The sequence below is a fragment of the Poromitra crassiceps genome (genome assembly GCF_964638095.1).
Source record: "Poromitra crassiceps genome assembly, chromosome: 28".
NCBI lineage: Eukaryota > Metazoa > Chordata > Actinopteri > Beryciformes > Melamphaidae > Poromitra > Poromitra crassiceps.
The window spans coordinates 19002574-19021332 of NC_139651.1; the positions used below are offsets into that span (position 1 = coordinate 19002574).

The 18759-nt window shown below is 46.1% G+C and overlaps 1 protein-coding gene across 9 annotated transcripts in view; it reads left to right on the top strand.

Moving 5' to 3' along the window:
* The window catches only part of tjp1a (tight junction protein 1a), a 100126-nt gene that overhangs the window by 74431 nt on the left and 6936 nt on the right, over positions 1–18759 (top strand). For 4 of the 9 annotated variants that reach the window (XM_083662416.1, XM_083662418.1, XM_083662417.1 and 1 more), the window contains 13 exons: positions 2094–2176; positions 3020–3230; positions 5321–5421; positions 5933–6286; positions 7197–7439; positions 9433–10461; positions 10649–10731; positions 11068–11253; positions 12779–12888; positions 13095–13354; positions 13646–13800; positions 13895–14112; positions 17528–17671. In XM_083662416.1, the coding sequence (XP_083518542.1) occupies positions 2094–2176; positions 3020–3230; positions 5321–5421; positions 5933–6286; positions 7197–7439; positions 9433–10461; positions 10649–10731; positions 11068–11253; positions 12779–12888; positions 13095–13354; positions 13646–13800; positions 13895–14112; positions 17528–17671 (3177 nt within the window). The remainder of the gene's footprint in view (positions 1–2093; positions 2177–3019; positions 3231–5320; positions 5422–5932; positions 6287–7196; positions 7440–9432; positions 10462–10648; positions 10732–11067; positions 11254–12778; positions 12889–13094; positions 13355–13645; positions 13801–13894; positions 14113–17527; positions 17672–18759) is intronic. The other 5 variants (XM_083662419.1, XM_083662423.1, XM_083662422.1 and 2 more) reach the window with 2 other exon arrangements.

Sequence of the window (18759 nt, forward strand, 5' to 3'; positions counted from 1 at the left end):
ACTGAATTCTCTCTTCTTTAGCACTCTTTCTAACTATAAATCCACTTCTGTTTTAATTTCCTCTCTTGCCCTCTTTTCACCACACCGCGGACACTGTGTGCACTGTAAAAAAAAACACAGGTGGTGTTGTGTTATGTTGTTTTGTTGAAATGTTAATAAATGGGAGCTTCCTCAAACAGCCATCTCTTTCCCGACAATCCCCTCTGTGCACGAACCCTTACATATGGTAATTAAACATTAAAACACAATTAAAAAAAAAAAAAAAAAAAAAACATTAAAAGACCCGTGGCTTATAGTCCGGTGCGGCTTATATATGTAACAAACAGGCAATTTTGCTGCTGCGGCTTATACTCCGGTGCGGCTTATAGTGCGGAAATTACGGTACACAACATGATGTCTATAACTTAAAAAATACAAAATAAAAAAATATCGGCGAACATATCGGCCGATACCGATATATCGGTTATCGGGGAACCGATATATCGGTCGGGCTCTAGTCTATACAGTGTGTGTGTGTGTGTGTGGAACAATGGCCCTTTTTGTTCAGCCATTCAGAATAATGCCCATGCTAAATGCTAAATGCTAAATGGATGTATAAAGGTCATAGGTGTCACAATCTCATGGATGGATGTCCTTGTCACTATCAAACTGAGTGTGTGAAGTTCCATAGTGACGGGGACACTTATTTAATCACAGCATTGAATCTTTCACATTGCTGCATACTGTAAGCTTGACCCCCCTGGGTTGTCGCATGGCTATAATGATCTGCTCTTTTTAATACTGGTCATTTCTGGATGTTATGGATATTAGCATTAGTATGTTGTTATGGAGTACCTCAGGGATGACACATTTGTGTAGGCTTACCCAGAAATCCCTGCACTTCCTGGTTCTTACATGTAAAAAAGGCAATGGGATTGTTTTTTATGGGAGTTTCGGTTAAATGCATGAAAGAACATCTTCACAAATGAGGAGCACTTGGCTTCTGAAGCCTTTTCTGAAAATCAGGTTGGGGGGGAAAAACCCTGCATTTACACTGTATGCTTCCAAAATCAAATGTGTGACGATGATCTTGCAGAACACAAACTTTGCTGCTTCACAAGCTTTTGTTAACCACAGACCTTATTACAAGCATCTAACCAAAATCCCCATATAAAAATCACATTGCCTTTTACACGTAAGAACCAGGAAGTGCTAGCATCCAGCCAGCTCTTCCAGACTCATTCCTGCAGTACTCTGTCAGTAGTAGCTGTAGTAAAGACCTGTGGTACTCTGTCAGTAGTAGCTGTAGTAAAGATGACTCATTCCTGCAGTACTCTGTCAGTAGTAGCTGTAGTAACAGACTCATTCCTGCAGTACTCTGTCAGTAGTAGCTGTAGTAACAGACTCATTCCTGCAGTACTCTGTCAGTAGTAGCTGTAGTAACAGACTCATTCCTGCAGTACTCTGTCAGTAGTAGCTGTGGTACTCTGTCAGTAGTAGCAGTAGTTAAGGATGATTTCGCTGTTTGAGATGTTCTCCTTTGTCCCTTGTGTTTCTAGGCAGAGAACCATTGCCTATCTATCTATCTCGCTGTCAATCATAAACCCTACAGTGACCATGCATTCTCATCATCTCAAATGACTCCGCCCCCCCGCTCTCTTGAATGTGCATATTGCATCATAATATCTCATGCCAATGCTTCACATGTAACGCATCTACTGTGTTATATGTAACATATGTAACACATCTCCTGCACCTAAGTTATACTGTGTTATATGCAGTTGCACGTGCACATTCATTATTACACACTTGTATTTAATTTTCCCTAAACTTCCCAAAAATGACTTAATGGCTAATTGCATGAATTGGCTAAAATCTCCATTTTGTCTTTATTACCTACCTACCCTGTTCTTCATAAACATACACTTGTCTTCTCCTGTACATAGATTATAAGCCTGTGCTTATTATAACTCTATTTATGGGAGTTGACAACTGCACACTACAAGGGTGTCTATCTCTATGTGGGGCACAGATTGTGTAGTGTGTTGAGTGTGTTGAGTGTGTTGAGTGTGGATGTGTGAGGCAGTAATGCTCTCCTCTTTGGTCTTCTGTAGAGAGCGAGCCCAGAGATGCAGGGAAAGACCAGAAGAGCTCCGGCATCATACGCCTGCACACCATCAAACAGATCATTGACCGAGTGAGTGAAGACACACACACATGCACACACACACACACGCGCGCACACACACACATGCACACGCACACACACTCACTCACAGGTGCAACAGACGGAGGTCGAAACATTTTCTGACAGATTGGTTATGGACAAGAAAACATGGCAGCGAGCCACAATGGTTTTTTGCACAGCTAACTGCTGCCCCCTAGTGCACGGCCTTCATTACTGCTACTAGAAGCATAAGCTCAGCAAAGTGGTGAAGGGCTGAATGTACTGTCACATTTTCACTTGATGACTCCACAGTCAAAGGTTTCACACTCCTGAGAGAATGTACTTTATTTTTCACTATCTTAAAGCCATTTTGATCTAAAGGCTTATGTCTAAATGCTTGAAATAATTATTATTATTATTCTTATTACTATTTTACAAACATAGCTAGTGAAGATAATGCCTTTGTATGAATTTCCTTTGCCTTGATGGAAAGGCAAAGGGTGGCTACTTTAAATCTACTTTGATTCTAAAATATCAGATTAAATAAATATAAGTTATTTGTTTCACACTTTTTGGTCACTGCATAAGTCTATTTGTGTTATTTCATAGTTTTGATATTTTTACCATTATTCTAAAAATGTGGAAAATAGTTAAAAAAAAAATAAGAATATGGTGTGTCCAAACTTTTGACTGGTAGTGTGCCTCTTGCAAGGGTTCAAACTCTGTTGTATACAAGAACATTATTATGCTGTTGGTTGCAATTACATTGCTTTACACTTGATGGTGAAAAACTCTGTGTGGAACGCACACATCGTGTCAATGCACATGTGTGTATTTTTAACATGTATTTCTTTGTATCTTCTGTATGTGAAGGACAAGCACGCAGTGCTGGACATCACTCCTAACGCCGTGGACCGTCTCAACTACGCCCAGTGGTATCCCATCGTGGTCTTCCTCAACCCAGACACCAAGCAGGGCGTGAAGACCATGAGGACGCGCCTCTGCCCCGAGTCCAGGAAGAGCGCCAGGAAGCTCTACGAACGAGCCCTCAAACTGAGGAAGAACAACCACCACCTCTTCACCAGTGAGTGCAGTGGGAGGGAGGGGCCAGATGGGGGCGCCAGAGGGAGGGAGAGGAGTGACGGGGATTTCACACGGGGGGAAAGAGAGATTCATTTCAAACCACTGGCAGTTGACAGTTGAGTGCTGCAGTGTTGGAGGCTGTGTCTCGAGTAGCCCCGCCCTGTTCTGTCAAGACTCCTTACAAAAGCTGGTTTGGCACTGGAGCAGTGTGGAGCACCCACACCTCCTCTGGAGCAGTGTGGGGCACCCACACCTCCTCTGGAGCAGTGTGGAGCACCCACACCTCCTCTGGAGCAGTGTGGAGCACCCACACCTCCTCTGGAGCAGTGTGGAGCACCCACACCTCCTCTGGAGCAGTGTGGAGCACCCACACCTCCTGTACATGTAGACGTTCTCAGCACACTGTGTCACTGTGAGGGCATCAGCCAGCTTTAAGAGCCTCCTGTCAGCCATCAAGACATGAGACAGACACGTCCACTCTTGCAGAACCAGAAGACACAAACTCTTCACAAACACCTCCTCAAAGAGCTGCATCTGTACCTCTCTAGTTCTGCATTTCTGTCCACTGTTATTTGCTGTGTGTCTTCCACCTACAGTCGTGTCCATTCTACTTTTCATAGATGGCCTGCATTTATATATAATAATAATATATATAATAATATCATAGCTTTGCCTTTGTCCAATAGAACCATCCTGGTGTGACCTTTCACCCCTCGCCTGTGTAGGATCCATCCCTGCACAGCTCTATTCTAAAACGTGGAACAAGCTTTTGTGCACAGCATGCCAAAGTGTGTGTGTGTGTGTGTGTGTGTGTGTGTGTGTGTGTGTGTGTGTGTGTGTGTGTGAGGTCAAAACCATTCTTTGTGTGTGTGGGCTCCTGTTTGTGTGTGTGTGTGAGAGAGAGGTCAAAACCATTCTTTGTGTGTGTGGGCTCCTGTGTGTGTGTTAGAGCTGGGCTCGGGCTGAATTTTCCTTACCGAACCCGACCGAGCCCGTCACATTATTAGCCGAGCCCGGCCCGGCCCGACAGGTGTCAATTGATAATCTGTCCGAGCCCGGCCCGAACCCCCTCCCTGATTTTTTTTCCCCCTCGGAGCGCAGCGAGCGCATAATTCAATGAGTCTGTCCAGCCTATAAACAGCCCTATATAATCCCAAACCAAAATCAGTCCTCGTAATTCAAAGCAGTCAATGATTAATACGTAATGTACAAAGCAAAGCACCAAACAGCCTAATTCGTGCGTGCCGTGCACTGCCCACACAGTCCCACATCGCTGAAAGAAGTACTGCACGGTGTCCGCGACACCAGCGCTGAGAGCCGACACGCAGCTGACTCCGGGCAGAGCAGCAGAGTGCATGTCTGGGCGTGTTTCATTCGATGCCTTCAGGTGCTTTCATTAACGTAGTAAATTAGCTCAGGAGCTGATGATAGATATATTTGAAGGCAAAAACAAGTGACTCATTACGTGACCGAGCCCGGCCCGAGCCCGAACGCGACTTCAATGTTTCTGTCCGAACCCGGCCCGTAAGTCGGGCCGGGTTCGGGTTCCGAGTCCGACGGGCCGGGTAGCCCTGCTCTAGTGTGTGTGTGTGTGTGTTAATTTCCCTCCAGTTACGACAGAGAAGACTCTTGTCACTCACTTGTCATGGTAGATTTGAGGTGTTGGTTGGTGACACTCGATACAGCAACTTCACATTTGTCTCAGCACATTTTCATTGTCTCGTCTTTCCTTTCAGTGGCTTTACTCTCAATTTAATAGATTTGGATGAATGATAGTAGAAATATGTTGGCGCCGAGTAATTATAATAATAATAATATTCACAAAATGTCATCTTTCTTTTCATTTCAAAGCTTTTAACAAAATAAGACCACATAACGTGTTGTTAAAGTTATTATTTATTTTAGAACTGAAGAAAATGGTACTTGATGCTCCTACAGTCTGAAAGCTAGTTTGATCAAGAAGCTGATGACTTGTTATCCTCCTCCTCATGATGGTGCTGTGTTAGTGGTAGTTGTTGATTGAATAATTAATGTGCTGTGTTCCTGTGTGGCTCTTTGCATTGATTAGAGAGATGTTGTTTTTCTCTTCAGCAACTATCAACATGAACAACATGAACGATGGTTGGTATGGAGCGCTGAAGGAGATCACCCAACAGCAGCAGAACCAGCTGGTGTGGGTTTCAGAGGGCAAGGTAACGTAGACACACACAAACACAAACACACACACACACTGTACTTACAGATACACAATCAACAATGTCGCGGATTGTATTCCAGAATTCAGAATAGTGATCGATCTCTCTCTCTCTCTCTCTCTCTCTCTCTCTCTCTCTCTCTCTCTCTCTCTCTCTCTCTCTCTCTCTCTCTCCCCTCTCTCTCTCTCTCTCCCCTCTCTCTCTCTCTCTCTCTCTCTTCCCTCTCTCTCTCTCTCTCTCTCTCTCTTCCCTCTCTCTCTCTCTCTCTTCCCTCTCTCTCTCTCTCTCTCTCTCTCCCCTCTCTCTCTCTCTCTCTTCCCTCTCTCTCTCTCTTCCCTCTCTCTCTCTCTCTCTCTCTCTCTTCCCTCTCTCTCTCTCTCTCTCTTCCCTCTCTCTCTCTCTCTCTCTCTCTTTCTTCCCTCTCTCTCTCTCTCTTCCCTCTCTCTCTCTCTCTCTTTCTTCCCTCTCTCTCTCTCTCTCTCTCTCTCTCCCCCTCCACGCCCTCCAGGCTGATGGCGCTCCCGAGGACGACCTGGACATCCACGACGACCGGCTGTCCTACCTGTCTGCGCCGGGCAGCGAGTACTCCATGTACAGCACGGACAGCCGCCACACCTCCGACTACGAGGACACAGACACGGAGGGCGGAGCCTACACCGACCAGGAACTGGACGAAACGCTCAACGACGACGTGGGCCCGCCCTCCGAGCCCGCCATCACCCGCTCGTCGGAGCCCGTGCGCGAGGACCCGCCCGTCATCCAGGAGCCGCCCGGCTACGCCGGCTACCAGCAGCACCCGGTGCAGCCCGACCCGCTGAACCGCATCAACCCGGCCGGGTTCAAGGCGACGGCGCCGCAGCAGGTAGCGTTTCTGAGAGCTGTTCGTCTACCCTGTTGTATGGAGGCCGTGGTGTGCGTGAGGAGGGTTTTCTGGAGGCGCTATTGAAGCCACACCTTCTTTTTTTAACCGCTATTCTTCTGTCTATCTACTATTGCGAAATCAATGACAACAGTGGGGGAAGTGGAAACTTGTGTTGCCAAGTATTTATCAAAATATATATATTATATATATATAATCTATATTTATTATATTTGTTTGTTTGCCTATATCTGTTGATTGATGTCTGTGAGCGTGTGTTTTTTATTTTTTGAAAAGGGAGAAGTTGATAATAAGCTTGACTGTTACTCTTGTATTATTACCACAAGCTGTCTTATTGGTGTGACTGTTGCTGCTGAAGAAACGTATCTGTTTTGTCTTAAGTGTCTGTAGTACCGATACTCACCTATGTGCACTTCCTGATTACCGTTGTTTCACCTGTGATTGGGACTCTTGATGTGACACCACAAAGTATTATGTGCATGCTAACGATGCTAACGATGCTAACGACGATGCCAGTGTTAATCCAGTATTCCTGTACAATGTATTTATCAAAGCTCGATTGGCCATCGTGATTATGATCCAGACCGAGACGTTTGTCTTCTGATGATGTGTTGATGAACCCAAAAAAAAGAGGCAAAAAAGAAAAGGAAAAAACTGTATTGCAACCCTAGAATTAAAATCAAATCAGTATACACTAACAATGAAAAGTTGTCATGCTACTAATTCCTAACCCTCACACGCCATTGGTTGATCCACATCTACTGCTTAAGTATGGAGGCGGGTGATTGGGTGTTGAGTGTAACCTATAGGCTACCAGAGAGGAGCAGAACATTGCAGAGGGGCTGTGGAGGGAGTGGCGCGTGTTATTAAACCTTTCTGAACCACTTCACAGAAAGCAGAGGCTGCTGCCGTCCCTAGCCTCCCCCAGCAGCCTGAGACAGCGCCCCCTGCTTACGACGTCATTGTAAACACTGTAGGGGGTTTGAGCCCTGAGGAGGCTGCCGCACCTCCTCCCCACAGCCAGCCCAGCCCCAGCCCTGAGGCTGGCTCACATAGGAGGCCCACCCCTGAGCTAGCCCCTCAGAGCGTCACACCAGAACCTCTACAGTCCGGACTGCCCAGTTCAGAACCAAAGGTATCCATCATCTGACCGTCACCGGACACCTCCGTGACCCGGCCCGGCTCAGCTCAGCTCAGCTCGGTCTGACCTGGCTCATCTCCTGTGCTGCTGCTGCTGCTGCCTGTCTACCTACCTACCTCCTGCTGCTGCCACGCTTCTGTCTCTCTCCTTCTGCCCTGCATGTCTGCTGACCACAATGCTGCCCTGAAGAGACAGAGATGTGTGTGTGTGTGTGCGTGTGTGTGTTAGGGATGGGTCCGATCCAATATCGGTATTGGGTGCCGATATTGGCACTAATTCATTAATCGGATCGGAATGGGGGGGGGGGTATTTTTTGCAATTCCAGCGCGGGCCGCACAGGGGCGCTGGCCGTAATTTGCCCATGTATAATAGTATCCTTCTTTGCCTTGTATATTTTCTTAATTTTGTCTGCTTTTTGCAAGGTATATTTTTAAAAGAAATCTTTAATTGGCCAAATCTTTGCCTATACTGTATATTCAAGAAAAATATTGGTATCGCAATAATATCGGTATCGGCAGATATCCAAATTCAGGTATCGGAATCGGATCGGAAGTGAAAAAATGTGGATCGGTGCATCCCGTGTGTGTGTGTGTGTGTGTGTGTGCGTGTGTGTGTGTGTGTGTGTGTGTGTGTGTCTGTGTGTGTGTGTGTGCGTGTGTGTGTGTGTGTGTGTGTGTCTGTGTGTGTGTGTGTGTGTGTGTGTGTGTGTGTGTGTGTGTGTGTGTGCACGTGCCAGAGTGGGAGTAAACGCTGGTGAACAACAGTGGTCTTGGAGGTGATGGTTGTCTTGGTACATGATGTAGAAGAGCAGTTGGGGATGGTCAGGCTCTCTCCTCTCACTGTTGCTTTACCTTCTTGCATGGCTGCAACACGTTTGACTCGTCGTCTGTTGTTAACCACTAGAAGTAGATGTGTTTGTGGTGTGTCGGTTACAGCAGAACTGAATGGACCATTTTCTTTCTAAAGCAGCTGTTATGTTTTCTGCTATCATCTCTACATTTATTCCTGCATTTGAAATGTAGCCATGTCACCAAGAACAGCTCAACCGAAACGTTCTTCAAATTTGGACGCATAAACTAATGGTTACTTCTCAAATATCAGGATTTTAAATATGGTTTAGTTTGTACAATGGATATGTGCTTGTAAAGTGAAATATTACTGCAGATATTTTAAGTTGTCATATAATTGCACTAAGACGGTGGGTGACATTTTCTTTGTAAATCAACATGCAGTGGGTGCTCAGATATTGGTTTATTAATTGATTTGATCACCATTAGCTGATACCTGAACACCAAGCTAGTCTTCCTGGGGTCCAAGACAGACAATACAACAATATGAATAATACTACACATTCACATGAACAACAGTTATTAAAAATATACTCTAATTTCTAGAAAGATTAGACAATTATTATATACACCCTCTGTACGTAATCTAACAGTACTGTTTTCTATACAATTTCCACACAGCATGTGAATTGAGACAAGAAAAATGTATCCCATTGTTTAGTTTGATTCTATTTATTTGACCAACTTTGGACTTGTTTTTTTTCTTTGGAGTGTTTCAGTTGCAGTGCTGCTGTATGTTGTGATGTGATGTTGCACTGAGTCAGTTGCAGTGCTGCTGTATGTTGTGATGTGATGTTGCACTGAGTCAGTTGCAGTGCTGCTGTATGTTGTGATGTGATGTTGCACTGAGCTGCTCTGATGTGCGTTTGGCTGTTGCTGAGGTTGCCGTGATTTCTTGTATACAATCTGAGCAGTAACTCCTCCCTCTCAGTAACTCCTCCCTCTCAGTTTCTCTATTTCAGGTCTCTCCCTTCTATTTTCCTCTTCTGCAATTCATTTCACTGACTTCTTGTAATATTCTCCTTTACCTGATTTTCTACGTGCAGTTATTTTATATTACATTTCATGTATGTCCAGTATGTTGGTGGATGCTACCTAGTTGTTAACTGTCTTCTCCTATGTTTTTTTCCCCCTGTTAGATGTTCCAGAAGGATCCGTACAGCACGGACAGCGCAGGGAGAAGCAGTCACGGCATGAAGCCTGTGACTCACGACGCGGAGCCGGCGTTCCTCCCCGACCAGCAGCCGTACAGAGATTACGACCATCCGCCCAGTCGCTACGACCTCAGCAGCAGCGGCGTCAGCAGCGGAGGCGGCTACCGGGAACCAAAGTACCGCAACTATGACTCTCACCACCTGCCCTACGAGAACAACAACACGCCTCACTACGAGCAGCAGCAGTGGAACCCCTACAGTCAGCCTGCCGCTACTGCAGCCCCCCAGGGCTACGACCCCCGCCTGCCCTACGGCGACGGCCCCGAACGCCAGTACAGCCCCCCTCAGCGCTACGACGAAGCCCCGCCCCCTCAGCGCTACGACGAAGCCCCACCCGCTCAGCGCTACGACGAAGCCCTGCCCCCTCAGCGCTACGACGAAGCCCCGCCCGCTCAGCGCTACGACGAAGCCCCGCCCGCTCAGCGCTACGACGAAGCCCCACCCCCTCAGCGCTACGACGAAGCCCCGCCTCCTCAGCAGGGCTTCGACGGACGTCCCCGCTACGGTAAACCGGCAGGTCCTGCGCCCGTTCGTTACGACGAGCCCCCGCCTCCTGGGCCGGGGTACGACCTGCGACCGCGTTATGAGCAGGAGCCTCTCCCGGCCGCCTACTCCCCGGCCTCCCGCTCCCCGGAACCCGCCGCCCAGCGGCCCGCCTACAACCAGGGACCCCCGCCTCAGCACAGAGGCTACAAAGCGCAGCAGCAGTATGACAGCACTCCTGCTAACTCTGAGCCCAGCCAGACCCCGCCTCCTCCCAAAGCAGAGGCTCCCTCACCTTCCCCCGGCGACGCCCCCAAGCCTCTCCCAGCTCCGCCCAGAGGCCAGCAGCAGCAGGAGGACGACCCGGCCATGCGGCCACAGTCGGTGCTGACCCGTGTCAAGATGTTTGAGAACAAACGCTCGGTGTCTGTGGACCGAGCCAGAGAGGCCGGGGAACCAGCAGGGAACAGGGTAAATCACTTGGCTCTGCACACCTGCTTCCAGGGTCACCTACTCACTTACAGCAGTTACAACTTTGGTAGCTTTTCAAAAAGACTTCAGCACATAGAGGAAGTGGGCACCTTAGAAATACACATGCAGATCATTCAGGGCTTCTTCTTCTCCTTCTCATCATGTCCATTGTGTTGTGTTATTCTAGGCAGCTGATTTGCCTGTGAAGCCAGGTGGAGGAATCCCCAAAGCGAACTCTCTGAGCAACCTGGATCAGGAGAAGAACTTCAGGTAAGTTCTACTGCCGTTACTGAAGTCCCCCTGACATCTCAGAGTACAACTATCTGCACACTGCAACTAGTCACTGTAACATCACACAGTTACCCATTGTGCTTAAGCCCATTCATTTTGGCCATATATATTTAAGGTCATTACAAACTCCAAATCCAATCCAGCTTTATTTATAAAGCGTTTTAAAACAACCACAGATGACCAAAGTGCTATACAGAAGAAAAATAAACAACACAATAACATAGATAAAAATATGTAAAATACATAAAAACATAAGCAACACTTCACCTTATTCTCTACCTTCCTGACTTTGTCCTCCTGTCACTCCCGCCTCAGAGCCCCGGAGCCACAGAAGCCTCAGCCCAAGGTGGCCGATGACATCGTGCGGTCCAACCATTACGACCCCGATGAGGACGAGGAGTACTACAGGAAACAGCTGTCTTACTTTGACCGGCTCCAGCTGCCAGGAAAACCACAGTCACAACAACAAGCACAGCCTGGCTACAGCTACCCCTACCCCAGGTAACACACCTGCATGTGGGAGCACTTTAGCATGTAACACACCTGCGTACACACCTGCATGTGGGAGCACTTTAGCATGTAACACACCTGCGTACACACCTGCATGTGGGAGCACTTTAGCATGTAACACACCTGCGTACACACCTGCATGTGGGAGCACTTTAGCATGTAACACACCTGCGTACACACCTGCATGTGGGAGCACTTTAGCATGTAACACACCCGCGTACACACCTGCATGTGGGAGCACTTTAGCATGTAACACACCTGCGTACACACCTGCATGTGGGAGCACTTTAGCATGTAACACACCTGCGTACACACCTGCATGTGGGAGCACTTTAGCATGTAACACACCCGCGTACACACCTGCATGTGGGAGCACTTTAGCATGTAACACACCCGCGTACACACCTGCATGTGGGAGCACTTTAGCATGTAACACACCCGCGTACACACCTGCATGTGGGAGCACTTTAGCATGTAACACACCCGCGTACACACCTGCATGTGGGAGCACTTTAGCATGTAACACACCTGCGTACACACCTGCATGTGGGAGCACTTTAGCATGTAACACACCTGCGTACACACCTGCATGTGGGAGCACTTTAGCATGTAACACACCCGCGTACACACCTGCATGTGGGAGCACTTTAGCATGTAACACACCCGCGTACACACCTGCATGTGGGAGCACTTTAGCATGTAACACACCCGCGTACACACCTGCATGTGGGAGCACTTTAGCATGTAACACACCTGCGTACACACCTGCATGTGGGAGCACTTTAGCATGTAACACACCTGCGTACACACCTGCATGTGGGAGCACTTTAGCATGTAACACACCTGCGTACACACCTGCATGTGGGAGCACTTTAGCATGTAACACACCCGCGTACACACCTGCATGTGGGAGCACTTTAGCATGTAACACACCTGCGTACACACCTGCATGTGGGAGCACTTTAGCATGCATGTGTTAAACTGTGCACATACTTTTTTGACGCATTACTGCGTCACTAGAAACAGAGTGTGCTGCGCTCACTCCTTTCTAGCGTCCCTCGGCCACTGGCAGTGCTCATTCCTATCGTGCCTCCTCGTCGTTGTCGTCCTCCTCCTGCTCCTCATCGGTCATTTCTACCGTGCGTGCCTCGTTGGTTCGGGCCTCAGGGTCTAGACGCGACCTCGCCTGCTCAACTGCAAGTTGTGCACCGCGCCAGAATCGCTCTCTAATTATGCTAGTAGAGATAATGATATGAAAGCATTTAGCTGTAAATCCTCTGATGATGATAAATTGCTTCAGGAGTGAAAATGGAAATTATGTTAAATGAGAGTGGATTTTGGGGAAGACATTATGAATGCATATTATGAATGTCAATTAGCTTTCTGGAAACTTATTTGGCTTTTCCCCCCCAAGAATGTACAGTGTGAGAATATTAAGTGTAATTTGCTGATTTCTATGTTAATTTGTGAAGTAATTTATATATTTCAATTGATGCAAAATGCTCTCGTGCTACAGGACGGACTCGATGGAGAAACTAAGTCCAGTGGAGAAGAGATACGAACCGATTCCCCAGGTGACCCCTGCACTCCCACCAGCCACACTGCCCAAACCCAGCGCACCTGAAGGTAACGTTCATGTCCTCGCATCAAAAACTATTTTAGTCAAGATCAAATATTGACACAAGATTGTGATCACCTGAAGATGCATCATTCACTCTCACGACCATTTAGGCCAACAGTACAGTATGTACAGTATATGTGAACATAACTACACATGAGAAACACACCAACACATTGAGTTCGTTGGGCTGATCCTCGTGGTTCTCCCACAGCCAAGCCTCCCGCGCGAGAGGACACTGTCCAGACCAACTTCCTGCCTCACAAGAGTTTCCCTGAGAAGTCTCCGGTGAACGGCACCAGCGAGCAGCCTCCCAAGACGCCGGGCGCTACCACGGCCCCGCCAGCCTCCAGCTACAACCGCTACGTCCCCAAGCCCTACACCACCTCTGCCAGGCCGTTCGAGCGCAAGTTCGACAGTCCCAAATTCAACCACAACCTGTTGCCCAACGACAAACCAGAGTTGGCTCCAAAGGTAGGCAGTCCTTTTATAGTGCCGCTGTTTAAAGAGACTCAGATGAGTCAGCTGGCAGCCACACTTATCTATATATCATTTTCAAGAGCTCTGTGGTTGGGACAGCCCGTTTTTTCTTTTTCTACATTTTTCTATGAAGTAGCAGCATAATGAGCAATGCCTTACTGTACCTACTGTACGGACTCGAACACTGGGGCGTCAAGACTCAAGTCAGACTCGAGATATAGTGACTTGTCACTTGACTAGAACACTGATACAGGCTGATAGCTAACTGTGTTGTGATTGCAACAGGGTCCGAGCCCCAGCCCAGTGAAGCCTCAGGTCTCCCCACAGCCCCAGAACGCAGACCAGGACAGCGGCCTGGACACGTTCACTCGCACTATGGACCACCGCTCCAAATACCAGCACAACAACATCAACGCCGTGCCTAAGGCCATCCCTGTGAGGTAACAACACAGCCGCACCTCTCACTCCGACCACAGAAATAAACGCCCAGGTTTTCTGTGGAATATTTGACTCTTAACGGTCTCTCTCTTACAGCCCCAGTGCCCTGGACGACGACGACGACGACGAAGGCCATACGGTGGTGGCGACCGCGCGAGGGATCTTCAACTGTAACGGCGGCGTGCTGAGCTCCATCGAGACGGGTGTCAGCATTATCATCCCACAGGGTGCCATCCCCGACGGCGTGGAGCAGGAGATCTACTTCAAGGTCTGCCGAGACAACAGCATCCTGCCCCCACTGGACAAAGAGAAAGGTAACATCTCAGGAGATGAAGGAGTGAATGGAGAAACCAGGTAACATCTCAGGAGATGGAGTGAATGGAGAAAGCAGCAGATCTGTTGGGTCAGGATTCCCACAGGCCGTGAAACTTTGTGGATTTGAGAAAAATAAAATAAGGCATTAAATATTTTTGAGAATTAATTTTGAAAGTACATGATTTTCCCAAATTCATCAGTATTAATCTCTGGATCAATGATTCTATTTCCTGAGGAACCCTGTTAACCCTGTTACCCTGCAGTTTAAAAAGGAAGGATTTCATGAGGATTGCGTCTGCATTGAATTGACTGAAGTCTGTATGAGGTCTAATTCTGACCAATCTCAAGTCTTACCCCCAAAACAGTCCAATTTTGAGCTGTTAAATTTCACGAAACAGGAAACTATGACAGTCGCTGAAAAGTCCTTGAATTGTCCAAGTGAAGGGCAGTTTAGAGTCCAGTGATTTATGGTCGTTGCGACCGACCATGATCACATTCCATCGTCCGTGATAACGACAAGTGTTTATACTTCCAGCGATGGGCGATATGCCATCGTTGTGATGAACGTTGCGACCATCGTCAAGACTTCATCTGGATTCAACTTTGACCCCATCGTTAGCTTCGTTGTCACGACAACCACAATTTGTTTCTCTCCTACCGCAGTTTCTGAAGCCACTAGTTAGCTAGCTAGTTGAATTAACAATGGAAGAAGATCACATATTTGTTGAAAACTTGATAAACACAATGACACGGTCCCCGTGCCTTTGGCCTAAATGACCGGGCAGATTATAAAGATGCTGTTAAAAAGGCAAATGCCTGGAAAGAGGACATTCTCAACACAGACTAGGGCTGTCAATCTCCCTCTATAATCAAATTCGAATTTCAGTGCTTTATACATTTTAATATTCGAATTATATTCGAATATTTTAATTAATTTTTAATTGAATTTAAAAAAAAAAAAAAAAAAAAAAAAATTTGGTCTGAGTGAATTGTTGTCTTCTCTTATGTTATGTTCTGATTCTAAATATAGCTGAATCTTTGGGTTTGACCAAGTAAAACTTTTTCTAAGCATTTTACCAAATGTAGAAAAGTGAATGGTGGATGAATATTCAAAATAATATTAGGCTTATCACAAATAGTCCAGCAATGATGTTTATTTAAGAAAACATGTTCCTTGTACAATGTACATACATTCATTGCATTAGAAAATAGGTCAGATAACCAGAGCTTAGTTAATATTCATCAGTGATGTATTGGTGCTGTCTGAAATGCTAAAATAAAATAATTGATAATAAAAAAAAGACACAGCCTTTGTTTGAGCTCCTTATCAATAAACAAATAAGTAAACTTTGCCAAAACAACAATGAGCCATGAACAAAAAAAATCAGTCACGTATTGCACTTAAGAGCTACAGGTTTACATTCAGTATAGCAGCTTCAACAGTCAACTTCAGTTAACAATGAATGAACATACATTTTAAGAGCTACAGGTAGGTTTACATCAGTATAGCAGCTTCAACAGTCAACTTCAGTTAATACTCTTTTCTTCAAGTATGTTGTCAGAACTTGTCACTGTTCTAGTGTTCTAAAAAAAAAAAAAAAAAAAAATTTTTTAAATAAATAAATATTCGTTTTTAAAAAATAATAATAATCGAATTTCGTTCATAATTATTAAATTCGAATAATATTCGAATATCAAAATTCGTTTCAACAGCCCTAACACAGACGGTAAGTAACAGCTACCACATCGTTAGCATGGATAATCATACAGCATGTTAGCAAGCAGATAGACAGTTTTGTAATGTTGCAATCAAAACGGTAACGTTGTACCTTGACTGGCAGCTTCTCTGTCTGTCTGTCCAGCATTAATCCATGTGAAAATATCACAACACATCATGCTCTGTGCCTCTGCGATGCATTCTCCTATCACCTAGGTCAGGGGCACTCAATTAAAATTCAAAAAGGTCCAGTTAGAGAAAATGTCCTCAAGCAAAGGTCCGGAACATTGTAACGTAGCTTGCGCTATGATTCAGTGCCATTGAACTCAATGATTGAAGTAGCCTAATAGTACGTCTGTATGTCAACAACTGACTGTTAAATCAAAATAAACATCAACAATGCTTATTTACAGTTTTCATATTTAACTGGATTAATTATAGCTACATAACTAGCCTACTATAATAAATAAATGTTCTTTTCTCATTTCAAGTAAAATAATGCATTTACAAATAACATACAACAGAGTGCTTTGGAAAAATGTGCATCTTAAAATGAAGTGCTTTAATTTAAGAGAAATGCGTTTCCCCTTTTCTTCACTCCATTTCACATTTAACACTCTCAGCCAACAAACAACCTTTTCTCTTGAGATAAGTGAGCTCCGTATCTGTCTGTCGGTCTGTCTGTCGATCAATGCAATTGCAATGCAAACCTCGCATGCCCTTGCGTTGGGCAGTGAGTGTGCCCTGGTGTGTGTTTGCTCATGTGTGGCGCTTCCATAGACCGGTCAGGATCGCACCGCACTTCACACGAGACATACTGGTTTTGATCTGCCCGTAAGAACAATGAATGGACATGTAAGAGTGGTTTCTTTTGAGCACACCATGTGAAATTACTATCTCTCGCCTCAACTCGCCTCTGTCCGTGTGTCTCGCAGCACCACTGAGAACGAAGCAACAGAGAGAAACGATTCGCTTATTTGATTGGCCGAGTAGCACCACGTGTGATGATTTACAGCGCATGCATTGGTCTGTGAGCTTCCTGGCAGATGAACCAGTATTACCGTAAAGACTAGAAAAGCATGTGCCGGTTAAAATAGAAACGCTCCGTGAAAATGTAAGTTATCAATGATTTGTAGGTTACAGGGCTCGGTCCGGATAGGACGGCATCTCGGTCCGGATGCGGACCGGAGTCCGGACTTTGAGGATCGCCGACCTAGGTGTTTATACTTTTTACGAGCGATAGCGTCCAAAAGCAGCGTCGAGCGACACTGGAATGGACGTCACGTTCAGCGATGCCCGTCGGGCGATGATCAATCGCTGGACTCTAAACTGCCCTTGAGTCTGGGAAACCTGACGGATGCTTTTCATAAATTAAACATTCTGTTTTCTGGGGCGTCCGGGTAGCGCAGCGGTAGATTTCTCTGCCTACCAACATGAGGGTTGCAGGTTCGTGCCCCATGTTGCCTCTGGCTTGGTCGGGCGTCCATACAGGTGGGAAGCCACATTCTATGTGTCCTGGTTGCTGCACTAGTGTCTCCTCTGGTTGGTGTTTTCTAGCATTATGCACCACCCATTGAAGGCCACCTGTGGGGAAAGTGTATTGAAATGTGTTATTTGATACTGTAGATCCTTTAATGAGTGTCCACCTGTCCCTCTGTCTGTCCCTCTGTCTGTCCCTCTGTCTGCTGTGTTTTCAGGAGAGACTCTGCTCAGCCCCCTGGTGATGTGTGGACCTCACGGCCTGAAGTTCCTGAAGCCTGTGGAGCTGCGCTTACCTCACTGTGCGTCTATGACCCCTGATGGTTGGTCTTTTGCTCTCAAATCCTCCGACTCCTCGTCGGGTATGCTGTCCTCTCTCTGTTCTTTGGGCTCTTTTGGGCTGGCTGTGTGACAAATTGATGCTTGTGGGTCTGTTCAACTGTTGCATCAGTTTTTTTTCCCCTAGTTTTGGTTTGTTCCTTAACGACAGTCTCAACTGATAAATATGACGACTTGATAGATTTTGATCACTTTGGTGTCTGTCTGAAAACCAATCTAGGGGGAAAAATCTGTCTTTTCATTCATGTGATCTTGGTTTGATTCATTTTCATCATTCATTTATACTTGTTTAACTCACCTATTTCCTCATCCTCCACTGGTTGACTTGATGTGGTGTTCAGATCAAAGTCTCTCCTCATGGCTCTTACATGCTGGTTGACTTGATGTGGTGTTCAGATCAAAGTCTCTCCTCATGGCTCTTACATGCTGGTTGACTTGATGTGGTGTTCAGATCAAAGTCTCTCCTCATGGCTCTTAAGTTGTAGTATTTCTCTTGTTTTTCACCTCTGATTCACCTCGACACGTTTTAGTGACTTGATGACACATGCATGTCCCAGCTGCTACAAGGCTGTCATTCCATCACGTAGAACTCATGCTGCATGCTCCTCTGCTACAAGTGATCTTTCTCACAGAGCCGCCCAAACCTCGACCTGAAGAACAGCTTCTACACCTCCTCTTGACAGTGGGACACTGTCACAATTCATACTGTCTTTCCTCATTCTGTAAATGAAACGGACAACAATGTAATGCTATCTGTTAACAGGACAAAACAAAAATAGTGATCTAAATTTAGCTACCTTGTTAAAAATACATTATTCCTTCTTTCAAAGTAGCTTTAAAGCCCCATTCAGTAAGTTTTCCACTGCGCCCTCTGCGTGCAATAGTATCGATAACGATATCGCCGTTCAAAGTCAACAAAACACAGCGCCAGAAAGCTCTATGTACATGTTGTGACATCGGGTACTCACCACGTGATGAAATAATAATGCATAGTCCCGTGAAACATCATTTTCGTAGCAAATCCGAATCGAGTTACTTCCTTGTTTTCATGCAGACAGCGCTTCCGCTGTACAGCGCATGCGCACGTCCTGTTTTTTTTTTTTTTTTCTTG